The sequence below is a fragment of the Lissotriton helveticus genome, chromosome 2_1 (assembly GCF_964261635.1).
Source record: "Lissotriton helveticus chromosome 2_1, aLisHel1.1, whole genome shotgun sequence".
Lineage (NCBI taxonomy): Eukaryota > Metazoa > Chordata > Amphibia > Caudata > Salamandridae > Lissotriton > Lissotriton helveticus.
In genome coordinates, this window is record NC_136059.1 from 1,454,629,014 (window position 1) to 1,454,644,475 (window position 15,462).

General features: G+C 42.5%; 1 protein-coding gene across 5 annotated transcripts in view; it reads right to left on the bottom strand.

The window, feature by feature from the left end:
* SHROOM3 (shroom family member 3) overlaps positions 1 to 15,462 on the bottom strand; it is a 387,668-nt gene that overhangs the window by 99,933 nt on the left and 272,273 nt on the right. For all 5 annotated transcript variants that reach the window (XM_078676384.1, XM_078676383.1, XM_078676381.1 and 2 more), the window contains one exon: positions 6,159 to 7,091. In XM_078676384.1, the coding sequence (XP_078532510.1) occupies positions 6,159 to 7,091 (933 nt within the window). The remainder of the gene's footprint in view (positions 1 to 6,158; positions 7,092 to 15,462) is intronic.

The following is a 15,462-nucleotide window of genomic DNA, read 5'->3' on the forward strand; positions in this document are numbered from 1 at the left end:
AGTCATAGTCCACTAGCTCGGAGCAATTCCTCCTAATACGGAGTAGCTGCCCATAAGGTAGATTAGTTTTTAAGTTGCGTGGGTGCTCACTGCGGTGGTGGAGGATGGTATTTTTATCCGTCTTTTTTCTAAAAAGGGATGATTTCAGATGACCGTCAACGCAGCTGATTTCCACGTCCAAAAATGTCATTTTGGAGCTGCTTTGTTCAATTGAAAATTTGATGTCACAATGTTTGTTATTTAGCCATTGATGGAATTCTATCAATTCGGTGTGACTCCCCTGCCACAGGAGCCACACGTCGTCGATATATCTTAGCCATTGTTTGATACATTTCTTGTAGGGGTTATTATGTTCCACAAAATTTTCTTCATACTGGGCCATAAACAATATGGCCATCTCCGGAGCATAGGGACAACCCATGGCTGTCCCTTTGATTTGAATGAAGAACTCCCCATTGAAGCTAAAATAATTCTTCTTCAATGTTAATTCAGCAAGTTCCAGAATAAATCTGGTAGGCACTCGATGAGGGCGATCTCTTGTATCAAGGTACATCTCCATCACCTCCAACGCTTCTCCTTGGGGGATTTGCGTATAGAGGGACGTGACGTCCATGGTTACCATTATTTCCTCGAGTGGATTAAACTCCATCCCCTCTATTTTATTCAGGAAATCGGTGGTATCTTTCAGGTATGATGTAACATTACAGGTAAAGGGCTTTAGGAAGAAATCCACATACTTCGACAGGGGCTCAAGGCATGAGTCACAGCCCGAGACGATGGGACGTCCGGGTGGCTCATTCAGATTTTTATGTATTTTGGGCAAAAAATACAATATAGGAATGCGTGGGAATTTTTTGACCAAAAAATCACCTTCCTTTGGTCCCACATACCCCCCTTCCATACCACTTGATATCAGTTGCGCTATTGTCCCTTGTATTTCTTTAGTTGGATCTGCATTTAATTTTCGGTACCAAGTCTGGTTATTGACCTGTAGTTCACCCTCAGCAAGATATTTTTCCTCGGCCACAGGACAGTCGCCCCGCCTTTGTCGGCCGCTTTGACTATAATAGTGGAATCCTCTTTTAGATTTTGTAGTGCTTCGCGTTGGCCTTTACTTATATTGTGTTTCACAAACATCTTGTTTTTTTCAAGTTTGTTTATAGAAGACAACACAGCTTGTTCGAACGCGAAGACCTGTTTAGGGATGTTATGGCTAGGAATAAAGGTGGATTTATTCCGTAATCCTGTTGTCTCAATGTCTGGAGGGAGTGGCTGGTTCGCGAAAAACGCCTTTAGTCGCACCTTTCGGCAAAAGGCGATGGCTTCCATTTTTGTTTTTGTGAAATCAGTTTGTTGGTTAGGGACAAATTTTAAACCCAAATTCAAGACAGACTCTTCGTCTTTTGTTAAAACTTTGTTTGACAGGTTAACAATGGAAGAAGGCATTTCTATGAGGTAAGAGGAAATACTAACAAAAAACAGGTCTCTTTTTTAGAGAAGGGCCAACAAGGAAAACCAAGAAACAAAATACCATGGGAAATGCGCACTCGGAGAAATACCTACAAAACATAGAAATGCCTTCTTCCATTGTTAACCTGTCAACCAAAGTTTTAACAAAAGACGAAGAGTCTGTCTTGAATTTGGGTTTAAAATTTGTCCCTAACCAACAAACTGATTTCACAAAAACAAAAATGGAAGCCATCGCCTTTTGCCGAAAGGTGCGACTAAAGGCGTTTTTCGCGAACCAGCCACTCCCTCCAGACATTGAGACAACAGGATTACGGAATAAATCCACCTTTATTCCTAGCCATAACATCCCTAAACAGGTCTTCGCGTTCGAACAAGCTGTGTTGTCTTCTATAAACAAACCCAAAAAAACAAGATGTTTGTGAAACACAATATAAGTAAAGGCCAACGCGAAGCACTACAAAATCTAAAAGAGGATTCCACTATTATAGTCAAAGCGGCCGACAAAGGCGGGGCGACTGTCCTGTGGCCGAGGGAAAAATATCTTGCTGAGGGTGAACTACAGGTCAATAACCAGACTTGGTACCGAAATTTAAATGCAGATCCAACTAAAGAAATACAAGGGACAATAGCGCAACTGATATCAAGTGGTATGGAAGGGGGGTATGTGGGACCAAAGGAAGGTGATTTTTTGGTCAGAAAATTCCCACGCATTCCTATATTGTATTTTTTGCCCAAAATACATAAAAATCTGAATGAGCCACCCGGACGTCCCATCGTCTCGGGCTGTGACTCATGCCTTGAGCCCCTGTCGAAGTATGTGGATTTCTTCCTAAAGCCCTTTACCTGTAATGTTACATCATACCTGAAAGATACCACCGATTTCCTGAATAAAATAGAGGGGATGGAGTTTAATCCACTCGAGGAAATAATGGTAACCATGGACGTCACGTCCCTCCATACGCAAATCCCCCAAGGAGAAGCGTTGGAGGTGATGGAGATGTACCTTGATACAAGAGATCGCCCTCATCGAGTGCCTACCAGATTTATTCTGGAACTTGCTGAATTAACATTGAAGAAGAATTATTTTTGCTTCAATGGGGAGTTCTTCATTCAAATCAAAGGGACAGCCATGGGTTGTCCCTATGCTCCGGAGATGGCCATATTGTTTATGGCCCAGTATGAAGAAAAATGTGTGGAACATAATAACCCCTACAAGAAATGTATCAAACAATGGCTAAGATATATCGACGACGTGTGGCTCCTGTGGCAGGGGAGCCACACCGAATTGATAGAATTCCATCAATGGCTAAATAACAAACATTGTGACATCAAATTTTCAATTGAACAAAGCAGCTCCAAAATGACATTTTTGGACGTGGAAATCAGCTGCGTTGACGGTCATCTGAAATCATCCCTTTTTAGAAAAAAGACGGATAAAAATACCATCCTCCACCACCGCAGTGCGCACCCACGCAACTTAAAAACTAATCTACCTTATGGGCAGCTACTCCGTATTAGGAGGAATTGCTCCGAGCTAGTGGACTATGACTCACATGCACAAACGTTTTGTGAGGAAATGAAAACCAGAGGTTACCCCAGGAAGTTGTTAAAACACGCCTATAAAAGAGCACGTTACACCCCAAGGGAGTGTTTACTACAAAACAAGGCAAAAACAGAACTGGACACACTGGTTTGTGTAACAACGTTTGGCCCTCATACTCATAAAATCAGACAAACTATATTGAAAAACTGGCACCTATTGGAGGGACTAGAATGTCCTTTTCCCAGACCGATTTTCGCTTACAAAAAAAACCGCAGTATTGGACAACAAATAGTGCGTGCAGATGTCACTATTGAGAAACCCAAACATGACCTGCTTTCAATATGGGGCCTTAAGCCTATCGAAGGGCACCATCGGTGCGGAAACTGCGTTTCATGTGATACAACAATTGAGGGCAGTGAATTCCAGCATAAAAATGTGAGGTGGAAGAACCAAGGGTTCTCGAACTGCAGGACACGCAATGTCGTGTATGCAATTATCTGCGGCTGCGGAAAACTATATATTGGGAAAACCAATCAGCAGGTAAATACCCGCATAACACAACATAGGTCAAGAATAAAAACCAAAGTGCTGACCGCTCCAATGGTTCAACACTTTATTGACAGTGGGCACACTGAGACTGATTTCAAGTGGACGGTCCTCTATACAATGACCCAAGCCAAATATGCCAAAGATGTAGATGATGTCTTACTGAGGAAAGAGGCATATTTAATATTACGATTCAATAGCCTACAAACTGGCTTAAATTCGATTTCTGAAATTTCAAGAATATAAATGGTTCACCACCTGCATGACTGTGCAGTGCTCCGCCAGTGTAATCTGGAGTAGCTCCCCCTTGTAACCTGAATCATTCTTGTGGCAAGTTACCGCTTTTGCCCGAACACCAATAATTAAATCAATGTGTCTAAACACAGCAACACTCGCATTAAGGTGAAGGGACTACATATCCCATAAACTCCGGCTAATCACGTGACTTACAATCTATCACGTGGTTCTTTAAATATGGTGACTTTCTGGCCGAATGAGTCTTCCGACTGATGCGGATTGCCGTTTTTTGAGAGCAAGTGACAGCGTTGCGAGTTTCTGAGGTAAGCGAAACGACACAGGGCGGTCCTTAAATGACTGCAGAACAGTATAGCGGCCGCTAACTGTCCTGTTCATTATTCTAGAATCGTACAGACACGCCAAAGGTCTTCAAACTAAAGGGGAAGCCGCAGAGAAAACACACCGAGCGCCGAGGAAAAGGTATGCACCCGGCACCGGTTTGTGTTGTTTGACTTTGAGAAAAACACACGTACAGTTCAGTCACTCTGACCCTCCTTTTAGGTACAAAGATAGGACTACCGCCGGCCCGGCGGCTGGGATGAAATTTTGAACTGCGCGCTCCCGGGGTGCTGAGCGATCTAGTCAAGTGATAGACCTACAATTCACAGGTGTTTTCCAAGAGTGCTTCTGGCAGTACAGGCAATGGCTGTATTATTCAGGCCAATGTTCTAATTGAGATTATTGCCATTTTTTAGAAATCACCCATTTTGACCTAAAAAGAATACTTGAACTTTGGAAACCCGCCGTCTACCCCAAAAAAAAGGTATTTTTTGAATCTATAGTAGAGGGCAATGTAAATAGGGGATGAAAATGAGGAGTAAAATATCTGACTCATTTTCTTTGTACATAATTTACAGAGGATTAAAACGAGAAAGCCCTGATGAGAACTTGCATAATGAAAAAGCAAGTTTGAAACGCGTCGGCAAAAGCAGGAAGGAACTAATTGATCGGTGTATCAACCAGATTATTGCGAAATCTGTATTTGTTATAGTCAATTTGTTTCCCCTTTTCCTTTCTGTGATTAGCTTCACTTTCAACATTTATTTTCACCTAAAGATTAATGCTTCTCGTATTCATGAATTTTTATATGTACATTGAATGAAGGAATGTTTTTCTGTTTATTGTGGTAAGAAATATGTATATGTTATATTGTGTAAATGTAGTGTAAATGTAGTGTTTTTCTCATGCAATTTATGCTTTAAGCTAATGAGATTTATAGAAGAAAAGTGAATGGTTTAAATAAATCAGACCATACAAATCAAAAATAAGTTTGGTTTGTTGCTCCAACTAAGTAGCTATATGAAATGAATTGCAGGGCCGGCATCTCTTTTTCTAAAAATTAGTTTATGGTCCAGCCGACCCTGTGCCCCGGGACCTGTCTCCCCAGTTTTTGCAAAATACTGTCTACTGGCGCACAGGCAGCTGGCCTGTGACAATCACATGAGGTCCATCTTCTATCACGCCACTAGCACGTATCACCTTTCTTCTCTGACTGGTTATATGCCATAGTTTGTGTAATAGTGTTCTGTTTGGGCAGCAAGCACAATGTATTTGTTCATAATTCTGAGGAAATAACCTTACAATTTCCTTGTAACTGTGTGTTCATTGGATATGTATTTGGCACGCCCTTTGTGGTTTATATTATAAAAGACTACACTGGACTTTTGAAAAATGAACCCTAGGTGGCTTCGTCTATGGTTCCCGGGAACACGTATATTAAATTTCACCAATGAACTTTGACAAAGATTTAGTCTGTACTTTATTTCGTAGGCTTCTACACAGATACTCCCTGTGGTGTTGCAGTATGCTGCAAAGCGCTGCAGCCACTCACATTTAGTGGAGAGTGTGCATGTATCACTTTGGTTTTCCTTGTCATTGTTTTAGAAAAGGTAGCCTGGTCTGCCATTGGGAGACTATTAAATGACGTGTGGATTCATTAAAAGAAAATCATGACAGGGTAGTGGATTACGTTATGTGGTGATTTGATCCGCTGCACACCTGTACGTACTACTGGCATGACCACAATGCTTTTTCTTTAAATTAATCAAAGAATTGGGCTCTGCTACATGATGCCCCACAGTGTGATTGTACTAGAGAAAAAACTCAGGCTACGCTAAATTCATTACAATCTGTGTGCGATAGAAGACAATTTAAACCTACCAATACACGATACCCAGCAATCCAATAAACCTCCCTTCTGTCATCTGAAAGCACTCATATGAAAAAATAAAATGCTAGCATCAAGAATCTACTTCAGTTTCATAAACAAGAGGATTTCCTCTTATTTCTGAGTTATGCTTACCATGTTGCAATTCCCTCCTTCATTCCCTCTTGTTTTTCCTCAATTTGCATTTTTTCCTCGTCGACTTCAGGAAGAGGAATAGGGAATTCTTCTATGCTGCTAGAAAAGTCCCTGTCCTCTAACGAAGGAGCAGGCGGTGGAGGAGGCAACAGCGTATGTTCAAATGTACACTTTGCTGCAGCAACCTCTGTTTCTGTAACAAACACCTCATCGTCTTCATCCTCCTGCTGAAGCAATGGTGGTGTTGTTTGTAGGCAGGATTCCGATATCCGTAATGATATCTTCCCACGAGAAGGCGAAGGGCCAATAGAAGTCTCTGTATCAGAGGAACTGCTGCTCTGTGTCCCAAGGCTCTGCCATCTTGGAACAAACTTATGCCCACCCACAGAGGTACAAAATTGGTTAGTCTGGAGATTATCCTCGTTGACTGAGTGAGCCCATTTAATTTTTGGTGGAGGGGGCCTCTGTGGTGGAGAACGCTTCTTCTTTGATTTGTCCTCTTTTGCGCTTTCAGGGAAGGCGGCATCATGGGACTGCAAGCCTACTGGACGGGTTTGCACACTGTTGTGGGAGGCACAGGTCTTCTCGGGCTGTTCACACACAAACCATTCTCCTTTCGCTGCCGGCCTGGGTGGAGGATTTGTGGAGTAGTCTGATGTGGTCTGGCCAAGATCAGCTGACCTTACATCACCATGACAGTGGCCAGGACCCAGCTTCCTTCTGGTGAGATGGCTGGGCTGTTCACCCGGCTGTCTGATGCCTGTGGTTCTGTCAGTGCATAAGGTTTCCGAAGCCCTATGGCTAGGCCTCTGGGAGGAAAGTCCATTCTCGGACTGAAACATATTCTCACATTCACTGACGTTCGTTCCACAATTCCGATGTGAGGGTGACAGCGTCTTTTCTACGGGACTTCTGTCTTCACGTTTAAATAGGCTAAAACAAAATGCAAAAAAATGAAAAATAGATGAAAACACAGCAAGAAGGAAAGATTTATGTGAATAGAAAAACATAGGCAGAGCATTCAAGGTGACATATTCAGCTATTGTTTGGGAACAGTTCTGGCACTAATCACCACAAGACAAACTGCAGTTATCTCACAAAAAGGTCTCATTAGGACAGTGTGATTCAGATAACAGCGTTCCAATACAAATAAAAAGAGAGTTATCTGAGGGTATGAGGTTAATGAAGACTGCCTGTTGCGCAGATTGCTGTACAGTGCTCTTTGACAAAGCTGAAGTCAAACAGCATAGCCAACTATTCAGCGGGTATCCAGGTCAGTGCATCATTTCTTCAGCTCCAGTAAACTTTTTGTTGCTTCCATTGGCCTAATGGGATGCCTGTAAATCCCAAATATCAAGACAGCAGCCACTGGAAACCAAATATGGCTTCCTGACAAACACCCCCCCCCCCCAAACTTAAGCCAGGCAGTAACCAAAGGAAACATTTAAATAACACGAAAGAAAAACGTATTTTCTAGAGGTTTATAAGTGGTTGTTTGGCAAAGCTTTGGCACACAGAGGCTCTCATTTCGATATACGGGCGATTAAAATTGCTTTATTTCCTTAGTAAATCGCATGTGTGGTTACTTTTAACAAGTAACTGGTTCTAAGTTGTGTTTTTATACATTGCTAATTAATTCTTTGTCACCACTGTGTCCAAAAACATCTTCTTTAATCAGTTTCAGATAACCTGAACAAAAACTCAGCTTGTAAAAGTCACATTCGTACTGGCTGCCCTCAAGGTGCACAATAGGGGGATTAGGCACACAAATAGCAACCTTGCAGGCTAAGGCTAAAGGAGGGTGATTGATAAAGTGTAAGGCGGTAGTACCAGCACCCTATCATTTTGGGACAGTGGTTCTAAGAAACAGAAACTGGGCAAAAACAAAAGAAACTGAAGAGCATCTGCTGAGTTTCTAATACAATCTAAAGTGCGTCTTTAAGGCAGTCGGCACCCATGATGGCATATAAGTGTAACTCAACACTATGGGGGCCTACTAGGATGGCAGGCGGACGCGGTGCTGGGACCGGCCGCCAGTGGTGCGGCGGTCCCGCACCGGCAATTAGGATGCCACCGCCACAGTGGCATCACCTATGCCCAACAACATGGCAGGCGGTGCACACAGCACCGCCAGCCACAATGCTGTGGATGCACCTTGTACATGCAAAAGCAGGGGGGTACCATAGGCAACCCCCATGTGCACCCCAACCCCCCCCCAACAACCTGGAGGCCTGCAACGGGCCCCCCATGTTGCGGCCATGGAAAGGCTGATCTCTGCCTGAAAATCAAATATTGATGGCAGTGTCTTGCAGACACCACCACCATATTGGAGATGTTTTCCTCCCGGTCGATGAGTCGACCAGCGGAAAAGCTGCGGACGGCCATTCCATCTGCCGCTGACCCACCCCGCCATGGTAATATGGCGGGGGGAAATTGGATGCAGGCGGAGGTAAATGTCGGGCAAATTGCCACCGCCATGTGGGCGGTGGCGATCCGCCCGACATGCTAATAGACCCCTATGTGTCACTACTCATGAGATGCTCTTCTTTAACCATTATAACTCTGAGTGATTAGGTGGTATCTAAGTAGTCAATCAGTTCATTCTTTATTCGGTCAATAGAAGACCAGAAAAATACACAGAAAGAGAACTTCTAAAAATCACAAACATACGCCCTTGATTTATAAGCAACTTAGAAAAATGGTGTACCATTAATGTAAGATCTAAAAAACACACTTGTTAAAAAAGGCATCAGGAAACATTTTGACTAGCAGTCCAAAAGTGATCATTACAACAAAAACCTCAATTTAGGGCCCGCTATGTTAGACGGAAAAACACTGGGGCACTTCACCTCTGGCTAATAATCTATACAAGTTTAATATACAAGCAATAAAGTTAAAATCAATAATAAAAAGGTTAACAGTCTCAATCATAGAATATTGGCATACGGTTCAAACAGAGCTGTAATGGAACTTACTTATCATTTCATGAAGGAGCAGTTCATATATTGAGAGAAAATATTACACATCAGGATTAGGCCAACTTTATATGCATACTTCCTTCTCATCTTTAACACATAACAGATATAGCTACGAACTGAAAAACAGACCACCTGGGAGTGTAAGCGTTGTAAATAATGTAAACCTTCTTTGTAAGCTCTGAAATTCTTCTGGTGTAGTAATGGGCGTAAAAAATGAGATCTCGGAGTGTGATACAGTGTGCAAAAAAGCATAAAGTGTGTTGTGCATTGGGAAGAAAAGAATCACAGGGACAAGGAGGGAGTGAGGCAAACCAAGAGCCTACTAATGGGAAGGCTACTAAAAAATGCACCGTACTTACTCTCAAGCGTGTGAGGTCAAATCTATCCTCAGGAATAACTACCCAGGATAAATACGGTTCTTGCCCTTCTGAGGTTTAAATTTGCACATCATTTGGGACAATAACCATACCACGGAACCTTTCTGTATATAACTTTATTCGATATACAATATCATAAAAGTATAAAAACATTTTAAAAGGGTGAAGGGGAAAAGCTCCACCCATTAAAAAATACATTGCATAATATTTACAAAGGTATAATATGTAACAAAGTCCATCCATAATAAGTGATGCATGCATTTATGATACAGTTGATCATATATTGGTTAAGCAAGTAAAAAAAAAAAAACGATTTATCATAAAAAGAGAAAATGCACATCATTGCAGGGTGGCGATCTACAGTTCCACAGCCTGTGCTTGGGTCATCCCAGAAAGTTTCATCCTCCTCAGCCAGGCACAACCCAGGTATTTGGCCAGCCCACAAATTAGACTGGGGATCGAAGTCTCCGATGCTAGAATATGCTGCGCCGCCCTATGGTCTCTACAACCCAGATTGGAACAGACGGGTTTCAATCATTTCCTCCTAGCCTGCCCATACGCTGGGCAGGCGAAGAGGAAATGAGCGACCGATTCCGTAGGGGAGGCACAGCCCGGACACCCCAAGTCGCTCCCCCTCAAGTGCCTCCAGCATGCTAAGGAACCTTTCTATTCTGCATGTTTTCCTAGAAATGGGAAATTTGTGCTAAACCTCTGCTTTGGTATCACCATTGATACTGTCTGGTGAATTATAAAAGGTGCTCAAGAAAGGAAACTGAACACTTGCTTCACATAAGCAAGCCACGGGATAGAAGCCATACTATTTCATCTGAGGCAATCCTCTAGTACTAGATGTGAAAACGTTGTCTAAGGTGTAGCCCACAGCTTCAGCCACAAAAGCAATGGGACCATCCTCACTTGGTCCTCCAGGCAACACAAACCCAGTTCTAGATGTAAGATGAAACTTGGTGTTGATTTGGGGATGGCCCGTAGCCTGCACAAAAAATTATTTTCAAGGGACTGCAGGTTACCTAAGCTAGCGCAGCCCCAAACATCGTTGAGGGAGTCAATAGGTCCGCCCCTTATAGTAACTCGGTGTGCATTTGTGATTAGGGGTGCCCAAACGGTGTGGTTTTGCCTAAACATGGCAATAGTTTGCCCATGAGGGATCAGCATCTCGGGATGGCCTTGGTAACATTTGTCATCTCAATGATGCCATCTTTGGACTCAGGTGGTGAGGGGGCGAACAAACACTGTGCTAGTAGAGGCTGGTTAAGCACTGATTTATCATGGGTCGAAGATTTGAGAAAAAAGAAAAAACCCAGTCATTAGTCAAAACGTGATAGTCCCTGCCCATGTTGGGACCAGTGGAAAAGAAGGGACGGTATATGATTTCTCAGAAAGCTCTGCTATCTTTGAAGTGTGCGGCTGCTTACAGTTCCTCCCAGGTGTAGCAGGGTTTCTGTTCTCCCACAGAACTGTGCACAGAGGATTGGAACCTCAGCGAATTAGGGTGACCCAAAACTCACCTTAGTACCCAACAAACCCCTTACCGAGCTAGCTACAGTGTCTCATTGGTCATAGCAAACTCCCAATGTTTAGACAAACCGGAACATGAGCTTACAATACCTCAGGTTACGTGGAACACATGAGCACTCTTTCGTTATACAATCATTTCAAACCAGAACGTAGAGTAAATGAGGACACGTGAACATTTGAAATATTTATTTACTAATGTCTTCTCAGACGCATTATCTTAGATAATACAAGGAAACATATTATCAGAAGCAGAGTTATCAGCATAGTTACTAGTCCATAGAAAGCAAATGGTGACAGCATGTTACATGCTGTAATGAATAAGAGTTAACAACACTTATTTCTCACCCTCCCTAACACACATATATATTAATAGCTAAGAAGGTCTCTTTGGGTTTTAATTAGGGCGGGCCCATACCTCAGGATCCTAGAATGAAGAGATCACATCAGCATACACCAGCTCTCTCTGCATGCGAACAACATCAAGTGTGTTTGTGTGCTTCAAGCAAAGCAATATAAAACCCGCCTAAAGCCCAAAGTTGGCAGAAGCTGCACTTATGTTATGTCTATGGAGGCGCGAAGATCAGACCTCATAACAATTCAGTATCGTGTTGTTCCTGAAGCTTCAGCACTCTCTGTACAGACATAGTTTATTAAGCAAAGCTGATATCAGAGTAATAACATATTATTCTCATGTAAACCACAACGAACTACTAGGTTGAAAGCTAAATCAACAATTACGTGTCGTGTGCAGAAGCAGCAAAAGGAAAAATGGCGTTTAAACATGTAATGTGCCTATGCTAACTTAACGCATTATAAAGATATATAGTAGCTATATGACACCCCCCCATGATCCGAGGACGGATAAGATAAGATAAGATAAGGGCAACTTCATGAAAGCAGAGTTCAAGAACCATGAACAACCTTATAATTATAAAAAACTGTAGTAATCAAATCAAAATATAAAAAATGTCAATTTCAGAATTCCACAGCACTCAAGCCAATAGGACTGGGAGGTGAAAAAATGCAAAAAAGTGGGGCATCATCATAAACCCATAAGGGTCTTCAAGGCAAGACCGAATATGCAAAATATGCAGCAACAGCCTCCAACATGAAATCACCGTCTTCATCCGAAAACAGTTCAGCCATCCAATTCAAAAGAGGAAAAGAACAAACGTGTTCTCCCAATACTGGAGCCTCTATTACCATCAGAGGACAACTCGGTGGGTTTTCAAGAAAGCTCAGTGCCAAGAAATCTTGCGCTGCTGTAAGAATGTTCCAAGGACCCATTAGTCCATGCATCGCTGCTAAGGCCATAATCCTGTCGCCAGTACAAACCAACTTGTGAGTAACGATGGGACTGATCAGCTGATTAAAGTCGACTTCAGGAGAAACCGGTCCGCAGAGACACAAATCAATGGCCCAGTCAAAATCACAGCTTAGACAATGAAACACAGGCTGGGCACAGGTGAAGTAGGAAAATCGAAACGATAATCCATATGCCGTGCTTAAAATCGCAAGCGGCAGCGTGCCATAATATTCAAGCATCCGGTTGCGAAACAACGCCAGGAGGGGCTGGGCGGCTCCTTCCACATGTGGGGCATCCATATTTAAGGAAGCAAATAATCACTAGAACGGCTCCCGCTAGTGCCAGGATAACCGGGAATCCACCAAACAAACTCGAAAAAATGGAATGGAAGAAAGCAGGCATGACTCCAAAGATTTTTTCAAATGAAGTTACAAGACCACTGCTAACAGATTTAAAAAAATGCGCCAGCCCAGTTGTGGAGGACACATTAAAGATAGAATGTACCATCTCGCTGAAATGCAACGGCAAATCAGTATTTAAAAGGGCCTGAACCTCAGTCCGGGTGTTAGCTATGTGAAGAACGAAAGTCTCCCTAGCCGAACTCAAGGCCACTTCTTTCTGGGACAATAGAGCCCTTATTCTGCTCATGCCGCTGAATTCTTCTTTCAAGGTTGGGATGCGTGGCCAGATGGAAACATCCCTATTTTCATGCGTGGGTGGGTACAGAACATTTCTGCAGCAAACTACACGTTCAGTTACGGTGAGCACATAAGCTACACCTCTAATTAACCCGCAACAATCTTCATTATTTAAAAGTAAATAACTTCCGTTCCCCAGTAAGGTAAAAGTCGGGGTGATTGCAGGAACTGGAGTCCCTTTTAAAACACAGGCTAAGTTCGGCCGGTCTTGGTTACAAGAACCGTGCAATTGTATATGCCTACACATTAGCGAATGGTCTGGTGTTTCTGTACACTCCTCCCCATTCAGATAAACCTCCTGTCCGTCTTTCAAACATCTATAAGTGAAAGGAAGGGACCAGACTTCATGGAGAAATGCACTACCTAAGGGCTCATAGCGACCTATGGCAACATATCGCATACAATTTGTAAATTTATACAATGCAAAAGGTAAAGTTATTAAACCGTGGATAAGCCACGTTGCAGCGTTGGCCTCTGCCACCGAAAAAGGCAAGGACTCCAATCTCTCAATATGTAACATAGAAAATGAAGCATCTCGCATGGAAAGCAAGCGCTGCTTGTCAGTCAAATTAAAGGGGGCAAAGAGAGAAGAAACATTCATGTAGCTCCATGGCACCTTGCCAGCTTTCAACGTTTGAAGGGTCCATGCAAATTGCATGATAGAACGTAATTGATTCTGACCATGGTACAACACAGACACTTCATCATGCACAATATCCACTACAGAAGACACAATATTATCTAAAGTGTAAATGCGGGAAGAAAGCATGTTAATACTATTATCTACCACAGCAAGCACCTTTTCTAGATTGGCTTGATCTATAGCTCTAAGGCGTGTCGCAGCCTCAATCTGTGATGTCTTCCAGATTTCATTGTAAACAGCATATATCCATCTTTTTGATCTACCACTAGCCGGGCCCTTTATGAAGTCATTCAAATCTACATCATCATTCAGCTTTGCAAGATGTAATTTAACTGCAGACAATGTTGAATGTTTCAGCCAATTCTGACACAATTTGCCCACAGAGTAAGTCGTGACAGAATGCTCAGTTTCAAAACGTGGATCAGGTCTAACCTGTGTAAAGCCATCAGATAAACCCAGAAAACAGTGCTGGCATGAATCCGCACTTCTGTGCCACACTAGCCAACCTTTTGGATCCATACTGGATATGTTAAAGGACGAATTTAGCAATAGGGTTTGCAAGTCCCTAATTGAAAACTGAGTATAATTACTCCAGCCAGGATATTCTTCTAACTCTGGGATGGTTGGAGAATTCAATTTTTTAGAAGTAGCCAATCCAAAGCACGTCGTTTGTGAAATAGAGGAATTCAAAAACAACATTTGATTCGGGATGAGACAAGCATGGTGCAAAGCCTCAGTGCCTTGTACCTGCCAACTCTTAGAACACCAAACAGATTTTAAGTCAATAGTTTCTTTCCATAATTCATAGCCGCCAATAGCCAGCTGATCAAGAAAGAACTTGGAATACAACAATTTGGTATCGGTAAGTCTAACCTTGGACATAGGCTTCTGTGTCATTTTGAAGTAAAAGGACTCGGGATTAGACTGATTGAAGTCAGTAAAATAAGTGTACTTTTTTAAATAAGTACTCGAACTGCCTTGTTTAGGAGCTGGGCAATGCTCCCATTGTGTATAATTTACAGTATTCCTTCTGGATGCTGTTTTATGTAAGAAGTGATTGCCAAAATGTTGAAAGCAAAACAAATCACCATAATTAGCAGATTCTAAGTACAAATCCTCAGCATCAAAGGCAGCATAGTATTTCAAATCAGAAAACAAAGACTCTACGGCCTGAACATCCCAATCATCAGAACTAATGTTTTGTTTCACAACATCCCCCATGTTAACCCTAAGCACATTGGGGACATTAACAACCTCGGTAGGGCCATGAATTTGAAACCTAACGGCATCCCACACTATCCCATCAAGGACAGGCCAAGCAGTGATGTTAACAAATGTCAAGTCTCTTTTCAATCTGTGTGCAGAATGCGATGAGGAAAGGGGGGCCAAAGTTCCATTTAGATGTCGAATGCATGTTCTTTCTTCGACATAGTGTCCATTCATAAGTCGGAAAAAATAAAACACAAACCCAATTGACATAAAAAGGTGAATTGAAAAAAGCACCAGCCAAATATATGTCCAAGGCGGAATTAAAAAATGTTTTTTAAACAAGCTGGTATAAACTGCAAAACCTGAGGGTTTCTTCGAGGCATTGGAAACAGTGTCAAATGAAAATCTGGATTCTGTGGCCAAACGGGCTTGTAGGTCAGGCATGGACAAGTCAGTGGGGTAAGTATAGCCTATTTCAGCAAGGTCTGTACCGGGCAAAGTACTTAATAAAGGACTGGAAATAGCAGGCAACTCGATTGCCACTTCAGTTTCATGAT